The sequence below is a fragment of the Ursus maritimus genome, unplaced genomic scaffold (assembly GCF_017311325.1).
Source record: "Ursus maritimus isolate PB19 unplaced genomic scaffold, ASM1731132v1 scaffold_32, whole genome shotgun sequence".
Classification (NCBI taxonomy): domain Eukaryota; kingdom Metazoa; phylum Chordata; class Mammalia; order Carnivora; family Ursidae; genus Ursus; species Ursus maritimus.
In genome coordinates, this window is record NW_024425786.1 from 18,097,143 (window position 1) to 18,108,117 (window position 10,975).

The 10,975-nt window shown below is 45.5% G+C and overlaps 1 protein-coding gene across 1 annotated transcript; it reads left to right on the plus strand.

The window, feature by feature from the left end:
- Positions 1-275: 275 nt before the first annotated feature.
- On the plus strand, positions 276-8,798 carry LOC103666785 (non-compact myelin associated protein). Its single transcript, XM_040619373.1, has 3 exons — positions 276-357; positions 3,721-3,805; positions 6,031-8,798. Exons 1-3 carry the CDS (start codon positions 276-278, stop codon positions 6,170-6,172), a joined length of 309 nt encoding a protein of 102 aa, XP_040475307.1. The 3' UTR covers positions 6,173-8,798.
- The last annotated feature ends 2,177 nt before the right edge of the window (positions 8,799-10,975 follow it).

Sequence of the window (10,975 nt, forward strand, 5' to 3'; positions counted from 1 at the left end):
AATCGTAGCCTCCCTCGCACAGTTTTCTAGAAGATCAGTTTGGACATTCTGGGTGACACCTAGTTAGGAAAAATTTAATAAATATTGTTGGATTAATTTAAGCTGTTTTGAACAATGAAATTCTTTATACGTGTCAGACGTTGTTTTTAATTCTTCATAGGACATGGTCAAAGGCCTTGTATTTACAGGGGAAGACAAAAGAGGTATCATACAGTCATTGTAAAGCTCGCGCCGGTGTTAAACGAAATTTCGTCTTTGTTCTTCCCAGGATCGAGATGACCACAGCCACCCCTTTGGGGGGTACTACCTTCTTCTCCTTGAACGTGACCACCAGAGAAGAGGACTTTCTGTATAAGAGTAAGGTCAACGTGGCTTGGCGGCCAGGGGAGGGATGGTGGGACGAGGACTGCGGTCAGCTCCTGGTGTAGAGGTCAAGAGTGTGGGCTCTGGAGATAGACTGCCTGGGTCCCAGTCTCACTTCTACCCTATGCCCACCACGACCTTGGGCATATGACCTCACTGCTTTGTGTCTGTTTCCTTGTCTGTAAGATGGGGATATTAACGAAGCTACCATTAGCATCACACACGTTAATGGTGTGAGTACTAAGCTAGGTGATCCACGTAAGGAGCTTAGAGTAGCCTCGATGCACACGAACTACTTAATGAGTATTATTACGATCATTACTGCTGTGACAACTATTATCATCAGGGAGTTCTGGGGTCTAGAGGGCAATGGACAGTTGAATCTCCTGTAAGATGTCCCTAAACGAGTCACCTTAAAATGTAACTACTTTCATACTAGTCATACAATTTTTGGAAGGTAAAAACATCCCATCAATTCACAAAGGAGTAAATGAGTGTAGGTGGGAGTAGTCCGGGGGAGACATCTGCCAGGAATAACGGGGTCCCTGGAAGGAAAAACTTAACAGCCACTCTTCAGAAAGCCAATGAATCACATTAGGGCAAGTTGGGCCCATTTCCGTCATTCCTGTTGATCTGGCACATACCCCTGCCCGTGGAACAGGACTCCCGACACACGCGAGTGTGTCCCCGGTGATAACAGCCCCAGCCCAAGGTCCTGGCAGGAAGCCGATTACTGGTAGGACGTGTGTCCTCTGTGGAGATCCAGCAAGGGTCACTCTTGGGACAGGGTCCCGCGTGTCAGCCTGTTCCTTGCCAGGCCTGCTGACGTAGGCCGGAACAGTTCTGAAAGGAAATGCAGGGTAGATCGAATCTCTGTCAGCAGATGGGAATGAGTCTGCTTTTATTTAACTAAAAGTAGTGGTTCTCAGCGAGACGATTCTGCCCCCTAGATAAGATTGCCAGATTTTGAAAGTAAAATACAGAGCACCCAGTTAAAATTGAATTGAAGAGAAGCAGTATTTGTTTGGTATAAGGCCGTGCCATGCAATCAATAGTTGAGACATACCAAACATTATTTATGTTTTGTCAGAAATCCTAACTTAACTAGGTATCCAGTACTTTATCTGGCCACTTTACTACCGGGGGAGCGTATGACAATGTTTGGACACTTGTCACAGCTGGAGGGGAGGAAGAAGCGGTATTAATGGGGTCTAGTGAGGGGAGGCCAGAGATGCTTCTAGATGTTGTGCAGGGCACACAACAGTCCCCACAGCAAAGGGTTATCCAGACAAGGTTGAAAAACCGTGGATTAAAGCATCACCACAGGACTCCCCAGGAAGGAAACAAAAAATAGTTATTCCAAGACAGATTCCCCACCCCAGCCCCTTTTTCTTTCCTTCCCGTCATTCTTCCTGTGAATATTTGGACATAGTTTTGTTCTTGTTTTTATTTAGTCTTTTCATAAGACCATGACATGCATTTGAAGAAAATGCACAAATCCTAAGTGCACAGCTCGGTGAATTTTCACAAAATGAACACGTTTGTGTAACCAGCCCGCAGATCAAGAAGTGGACCAGCACCAGTATCCCAGGAGTCCCAGCGCCCCTTGCCACACCGTCCCCACCTGGTCAAGGGATCCCGCTGTTCTGACTTCTGCCGCCAGACATTAGTTCTGGTTTTGAGCGTTATGGAAATGGAAACACCATACATACCCTTTTATATCTGGCTTCTTTTACTCACCATTATGCTTGTATGCACGTATTTTAATGGTTGCAACATAATGTGCATATGTGGGTGTGTACATAGTATCATATTCTCTTTTCCTCACATTATTCAAATTATAGTATAATATTTCATGGGGTAGGCATGCCATACCTTTTTTTTTTAAAGATTTTATTTATTTATTTACTTCCTTGAGAGAGAGAGAGCATGAGAGTGGGGCGAGGGGCAGAGGGAGAAGCAGACTCCCTGCTGAGCAGGGAGCCCAATGTGGGGCTTGATCCTGGGACTCCAGGATCATGACCTGAGCTGAAGGCAGACGCTTAACCGACTGAGCCACCCAGGTGCCCCAGGCATGGCAAACCTTATTGAACCGTTCCCGTATTTAGAATTTAAATAACGTTGTAATTAACATCTTCATTCATACAGCTTTTTCTGTATTTAGGATTATTCCTTAAGATAAACTCCCCAGAATTAAATAGATTGGCTTAAAGTATGACCCCCCTTTATGTTTTTTTGCATTTTCAATTTCCATTCCCACAAGGACGTTGATCTTGAACACAGAGTTAGAGGTGGCCATGGGGACTGGGTGCCGATATTGAAATTAGAATCTGAGATATTAAGCCACAAGGACATTCATTATAGCCTTGTTTTTCATGGTATAAAATTGAAAACAACATAAATATCCTCAGTACAGAATTGGTAAACAAATTATGGCACATCCAAACAATGGAGGACTGTGTAGCCATCAAAAGTCACGAAAAACAATGTAATTACATGGAAGATGATTAGGATATGGTTGTAAAACTGTACATGGAACACGGTTCCATTGTTATCAAGTGCATGCTTTTCCACTTTTATGACTATTTCCTTAAGGTGGATTTTCAGACATAAGATTAATAAATTACTCAAAAGGGGCGCTTGGGTGGCGCAGGTGTTAAGCGTCTGCCTTCGGCTCAGGGCGTGATCCCAGCGTTATGGGATCGAGCCCCACATCAGGCTCCTCCGCTATGAGCCTGCTTCTTCCTCTCCCACTCCCCCTGCTTGTGTTCCCTCTCTCGCTGGCTGTCTCTATCTGTCAAATAAATAAATAAAATCTTTTAAAAAAAGAAATAAAAAAAATAAATTACTCAAAAAATGTGGGTAGAGAGGTATTTAATATGCATATATGCATATACGTGAACGCATCGGTGAATGTATATATGTGTAGATGATCAGTGGTTCCTAGGGCAATGAGTTCTCTTTTTTTGCTTATATTTGAATTTTCAAAGTGAACTACAAAATTACGTACTACTTTTGTATTATCAAAAAGAGGGAAGGGTGTTTTGCTTGCCTGTTTCGCAAAGGAAGTTGGACGCTGTGTCAGGACTGATAACAACAAGACAGCCTGAGACAGGATTTTGGCAGGTGATGTGCTGAGGACAGTGCCCTCCAAGCCCCACTGGGGGGAAGGGTGCCCTGCCACTCCAGATGGGTCTCTGTCGTGGGGTCAGCAGTCAGGGTGCTAGGACAGCACATTCTCTCCCCGCCTGATCCAATGAGGATGCGAGGTGCCGGGTGGAGGTCCCCGTCCCAGTCTCTGGATGCCTTCCTTCATTTCAGTTTGCACGTTTGCCATTTCCACCCCTCTCCTCATAGGTTCTGGAGCCATCGTTGCTGCCATTGTGGTAATTGTCATCGTCATCTTCACCGTGGTTCTCATCCTGCTGAAGATGTACAACAGGTATGGGGTGCCCTGGGCTCTGATGGTCTCGTCCCTTCAGTGATGTCAGAATGAATGGGAACTGACGCTTGTGGGCGCCAGCCGTGTGCCCCGCAGCATCCATGAGTCCATCATCAAACGCTCTAACCCTCTGTGGGTCCTTTTCTAACATCCGTTCTCTGTAGGAACTTCATGGTGACCAAATATTTTTGTACTTGCAGAAATATTTGTTAAATATAATAATGATCATGAAATGCTAATGGCCTTGAGCACTGTGGTAAAGTAACTTAGGGTAACAGAGGAATATGTTCCAATCCTTTTCTCTCGGGGAGCCTCTGCTAGGTTGTGTTGAACAGATCACCAAGGTATTTGAGAGGACAAATACTGGAATGCCTGCACCCCCAACTCCACTTTCTGGGACCAAATAAGAGGAAATAATATCATGTGATTGCATAAAGAATAAATGTTGTGTTAGCGCCTCGAAGTCACAACTTTGCTAGAAGTCTATTCTTCCCAGGCGAGAAATCAAAATAGACTGTAAACACAACCACATCATAGAAAACTTGGAAGCCATTAAAAAAAAAGAAAAAGATATTGTAGAAGTGGGTTCATTGATGAGGAAAGCTGTTTACAATGTATCGGCAAAGTTTACAAAAGTAATATGTGCATTATGATTATACATGCGGGTTACACACACACAACCAAGGAAGATTCAGATGATACACGGCAAGGTGTTAAAACCAGTGTGTCTGCATGATGGGATTGCTGGTTGGTTGGTTGGTTTTTGCAGGGGGAGGGGGTATACTTCTTTATTTTTGAGGCGGTGCAAACATGCATTGTTTTTATAATAATGTTATTTATAAAACATGTTATATGCTTTATATTATATATGTATATAATATATGTGTCTATTATATATGTATAATAGATACATATATTGACCTCTTACTATGTGCCAGGCATGATTCTAAGCTCCTTGCATGTGTTAACTCATTTAATCCTCACTACAACCCCACCAGGTGGGTAATTCTATATCCCCCAATTTTATAGGTGTGAAACACACACTGGAAAATGAGCCAACAAGTCCGAGGTTACTCAACCTCAGTGGGAGAGTTGGGATTTAAACCCAGTATATGTGGTTTCAAAGAAAATACTCCCATCACTATATGTAATAATAATAACACTTTATAAGTTATTTTTGAAATTTTGAGGGTATTACAATTTGGATCTGTCCCAGGCCAGGAAGTGGCATCCAACCACAATGTCTGCCCTTCATTCCTGTCCCTCAGCGCTGGAGCTCTGAGCCCCTTTCCTAGGTTGTAATTTGGATGGAGCCTCCACCCACCCCACCCTGTTTACAATGATGCCTGGGCTGCAACTGAGAGAGGCAGGCAAGTCACTTAACCTCTCTGTACCTCGATTTTGTCATTTTAAAATGGAAGGTTCTCCAAGTGGGACAACTGAGTGATGGTAACGTGGAGAATGCCCTTGTTTTGAGGAGTATTTAGTGGGGAGGTGGCATGACGTCTGCAACTGACTCAAGTAGTTCAGGATTTAAAAAAACGCTCTGTGTATATGTCTGTGTGTGTGTGCACGCGCGTATAAATGGAGAGGGACACACGCAAAGCAGGCAAATGTAGCGAACTGCTGGCAATCAGTGAATCTTTCCGTAAAGGATACTCAGGTATTAATTGTACTATTTGTGAAACTTTTCTGAACATTTGAAATTAAAAAAAAAAAGGTGTTACGTTAGGTCAACAAGATGAAATTTCATGTAGACATTAGAATTAATGATTGTTGTAGTCATTGAATCTTCTGGCATATGAAATGAAAGCTAGGATATACATTTCAAGTCCATTCTCTTCTCAACTATGCCAAAAGTTCTTAAGATATTTCTAGCAATCGACTTGGCAAGCATATTGAAACTGCAAGATTTAACTCACACGACAACTTTGAACAGAAAAAAGATCATAGTATCTTCGTTTTGTCTGTCATGTAATCACCTATCTGACACTTTACTCATTCATTAATGGGAAGAAAAATAAAATGAAATATCTAATCGAGGTGCCACAAAAAATGAAAGGGACAGGTAGCTGACGTCCAAGGTCCCTTCCAGTTGTAAAATTCTGTGGTTGGGAATCAAGCAACGTGATTTCATGATGATCTGCCTTAATCTCCTTGCCAGAGCCCAAATCCTAGGGCACACAAGATGGAAGACTCAAGCATGCATGCCTATCTCATTCCAGGAAAATGAGGACGAGGCGGGAGCTGGAGCCCAAGGGGCCCAAGCCAGCCTCCCCTTCTGCCTTGGGCCCAAACAACAACAGCAGCCAACACCCTGCTACTGTGACCTTCAGCCCTGTTGACGTCCACGTGGATACTCGGTGACCCCCCCCCCCACCTTGGTGCTTTCTTGGCCACCGTCCAAAGAGCCTTCTCCAGTCAAGACCCAGACGCACATTTCTCCTCTGGCAGCTTCACTATGAATTCCTTCCGGTTGGGTCAACAAGGGGCATCTCATGCAATTCCGGATGCTTCAGGCAACCCCCAACCCTGCCCTGCCCTGCCCTGCCCCACCCTAGCTGTGTCCCTGTCCCTGGTGCCACCCTTGCAAAAAGCTGTGGGACATTCTTTTGTGCTCTGATGAGGTAGAGCTCTGTTGGGAATCCACTGAAGTGGGTGTGGCTCTCTCTCCCAAACACAGTTGCTAGACAGACAGCCCAGGAGTCTTCTGGTCAGGAGTCGGGGGTCAGAGCAGCTCCCGAGAGCAGGGTCTGCCACTGGGGTCCTATCAGAATAAGGGTTATACTCTGCTCAAAACGTTCAATGCCATTCATCAGGCACAGGGGAACTCACTTGGGCTAACTAACCCAAAACCAGCTTGTTAATTTATAACTTGTTCCGGGACTAGGTGACCGCTAGCTAGCTCGTGCAAACAGTCAGCAGATTTCTCTGTCTTTAAGAAAGGTTATGGGAAAGACAATTGTTCTCGAAAGTTTTCTACTTCATTTAGTAAAGAGTCAGAGGAGAAGGAATAGGGTGACCTTGAGGAATGATGGCCTCTGGGGCAAAAGCCTATTGCGGTGTCCTGGGGCGGTGTCAGAGCCCCTCCTCTCCCTCTGGGGCTGGATTGAGCCTGACTCAAGTCGCATTTCTTGGCTTCCCTCTGTTTGAATTCTGAGCAATCCTCTCTCTCTCCAGGTCACACCTTCCCTCCAAGGACCAGTATTAGAGACTGATAAGATTACAACTCCGTTTATATTATCTGTGTCCTTCCCAGTCACCTGTGTCCTTCCCAGTTACCTGTGTCCTTCCCAATCACCTTGCAGAGATTCAGGGAACATTCAAAGCACCACATTCGCAAACCATTTTTCTGTACAGAGCTGATCTCCTTAGCCCAGAGAACAATCTATTGAGAGGGGAAAGCATTTTGAAATTAAGAAAGCTTGCCTTCCAAGCCCTACCTCCTGGTTGTGTGGCCTTGGAAGAGTCACGTGAGCGCTCCATATCGGGTTTGCTAACCATAAGACTCACAGACTTACTTTAATTAGTCAAGAACTTGGTAGAGTAGCTCGGGTGGTGCCTGGCACTCAGGAGACACTTAATAAATGAGAGCCAGCATTATTGTTACAGTATTTCTTCAATTGTGAGACATATTTGTTCCCATGTTAATGATTCTGAAATCAGAATATGTCTTAAAATGGATAGGTCCATTAATGTAGTATTTTTTTCTCTCTCCAAAAGCTGTTGTTTAATCAATTGTGCACCTTACAATTGAAGGCATCTTGGAAACAAGGTAATAAATCTTTATTCTGTTGCAGAAAATGACACACTCTGACCTTTAACCTCAAATTCTAGGGGTCTCTTCCTCTTGGAGTCAGAAATCTCTTCTGAGGGCAAATTGAGGGTCAGGAAGGTAAGAAGGCTGACCCAAGGTCACAGAGTCATGTCATCCCACTATAAAAATGCTTACTTGGATAAGTCTAGAAAAATACTGGCAAATTCTTCCTCCCCAAACATCTTTTCTCCCTACTGTGTTTAAATATCCACCGACCAACCAGGTACTTGGCAAGATGCTTTCACAGAAATTATCTCATTGGACTTATTTTTCTTAATAACCCTGGGAGGAATTATTTGTTCTGTTGTCAGGTAAGAATTGCAAACTCCAACAGAAAGGTACTTGTCCACAGTCCCACAGCTAGTTAAGTTGCAAAGAGAAGACGCAAACCCACGTCTTTGACTCCAAAGTCCCTCTCTCTGTCGTACCACATTCTTCCCTAACATCCTGGCTCAAAAAACATGGGTTCTTTTATGGGCCAAACAGGAGGACAGGCTTGTCCATGTGTCTGAGAGCAGAGGTCAGGAGTATGGCTTCCAAACTGACAATAGGGGCAAAGCTACTTTGATAGCCCCCTTTGGGCTCCCATGATTGGGGCCAAAGGACCCCTTTCAGAGCCCATCAAAGCTTTAAGGATTCCTGTTTCATTTCCTGTAAACCTTATGCCCAAGGAGCAAGGGATGGAATGCCATCCCACCAGGGAAAGCCATTTCCTGAAGGACTCAAACCCCAAATAGATATGTTTCCCTGAAGTGTTCTGCTTTAGAAAAAATTTTTGTTTGTTTGTTTGGAATGTTCCATCCCTAAAACCAAACTCTTCTGCCCATACTGGAATCTTCCTGGAATTACTAGAGGAATTATCCCTTGTTATATGTTCTTTTGCTAAATGAAAGCTTGGAAGTGGAGTAGGGGGGAGAGGTAGCGAGGTAAGGGGAGGCCAAGAAAGGGGTTTTAGTGTTTTGTTTTTACTAATGAAGATAACTCAATAAACATCATTTAAGGGCTCCTATGTGCAAGTCGAGGTGCTACTAAACACATTGTCACGGTCCCCACTCTCAAGGAGTCTGCGGCCGGTCTCCTGGGACAGGGATCTCGCAACACAGTGGAGTATTTCACTTCTGACAGGTGCCTTTCCTAACTGAGCGGATGCTGCCTTATTCGGCCACTGAATCAATAAAAGATATTAAACATCTAAAGAAAAATGTCTAAAAATAAAGAGACTTACATCAAACATTCGTTGAGTTGACTTCAATTTAGTTAGAGTTAACGAATACCTTTTCCAAGAACTTCTTTTCCCTAACAACGTAAACAGGGTCCTGCGGAAAAGCCTGCGCTGTTGCAAACACCACGCTCTCACTGCTAGAGGGTGACGGGAAAGGTGGGCCGCCAGCGACAGGCCTTTCCAAGGGTGAGAAGACTCGTTAGCTGGATGAACTGTTACAAAAGGAATCCTATTTCCGAGCCTGCTGTTGAGCACCAGACGCGTTGACTTGTCGAGGTTTGGGGACCCCTGGGAGTGAAGTAGACCTTAGAGTGCAACCCAAGTCCCCAGTACTGAAGTTTACCATTAACTGAGGTCCTGGTGTGTTCTAGTTATGGGATGGGCCTTTGATGCCCACCGGCCCCTCTAACCGTTACAACCGCCATGTGTAGGAGCCATCACGATTTCTGCTTTGGGGATGAGGAAAAAGGCACAGGGAGGTAACATGTCATTGGGTGATGCAGTGCACAGGTGGCACCTTGTGGTGGCCTTTCTTGTGTTTGGGGAGTGTGCTACTTTAAGAAGCAAGACCACCCCCTGCTGTAAAAAGCGGAGAAGGACAGACACGCATCTTCCCGGAGTCCCTTGCTGCTAGGGTGAGGGCAGAGGACCGAGGCCCTGCCAGTCAGGCCCCCCCCCCCTGCTGTGGACTTGGAAGCCCGAAGTTGGTAACATCAAGGGAGAGGAACGGTGCAAAATATGCTGGGGGGCGGGTAGGTTGGCTTGCTGCCTTTCAAGAGGCAGCAACAGCCGGGGGTCTAGCAGCATGCAGGCCCGTTCTCGAGGCCAGCCCTGGATCCCGGAGTTGGCTAGGTGAGCTTAGTTTGACAGCAACAGTCATGGTGTCTATACCACTGGCTCTTCAGTGTGATTTTAGGCACCATACCCAACAGCATACCCCTGAGCCTGGTTCTAGCCTTCTGGAAATTCCAGCAACTACCTGATTCCGTTTCCTGCTTCAATCGGCAGTCCCCTCCTGCTGCCAGTACTGAAGTGCGGTGTGGCTGTGGGGGCCTGGCTCATGGCCGCCTGCCTCGGAAGTGGCCGGCACCAGAACCCGGGTCTCCAAAGCTCTTGCTCTGTCCTTACACGTGCTTCCGGCTGACGCTAAGGATCAAGGGATCCACAAAGTGCTATGGAATCATAGAGAAGATAGAGTTGCCTCCAATGACATGTATCTCAGAGACCTTCTGAATGTTAACGAGGAAGTATTTTAAAAGGACCTGGAAGAATGGGGAGGATTTTTTGTTGGGGGGGGATTTTTTTTAAGTAAAGTTTTTTATCGAAGTACAACACACACACATATGTGCGCAGCTCGCAAAATGTTCACAAACTGAGCTCGCTTGTGTAACCAGCATGCAAATGAAGCAGGAGCACTACCAGCATCCCAGAAGCTCCCTTCCTCCCCTTACCCTCCTCACGTCCCACAAAAGGTCACCAGCATCCTGGCTTCTACCTCCCTAGGACAATTTTGTCTAGAAGTAGAATCGTAGCGCAAACTCTTTTGCTCCTGGCTTCCTTCACACAACATGGCACTTGTAATAGTTGCTCGTATTGTCACATGTAGTTGAAGATCCTTGAGCTCATGGTGGTCGTCTTCGTCACGTGATGCACGTTGTTTATCCGCTCTACTGTTTGACGCACATAGAAGTTGTTCCCAGGGGCGCCTGGGTGGCACAGTGGTTAAGCATCTGCCTTCGGCTCAGGGCGTGATCCCGGCGTTATGGGATCGAGCCCCACATCAGGCCCCTCCGCTATGAGCCTGCTTCTTCCTCTCCCACTCCCCCTGCTTGTGTTCCCTCTCTCGCTGACTGTCTCTATCTCTGTCGAATAAATAAATAAAATCTTTAAAAAAAAAAAAAAGAAGTTGTTCCCAGTTTGTCCTGGGACAAGTAGGACTGCTACGAACAGTTTGGTGGTCATGTACGTATTTCTGTGGGGAGTATTTCCAGTTGAGGAGTACACAGGGTATACGGATATAGGCCTTCGTCAGCAGCGCCAAACAGAGTTGCGCCATCTTACATCCCCCTCCCCCCAGTAGGGTATGGGTGTTCCACCTGCTCCACATCCTTCCCTTACACTAGGATATTTT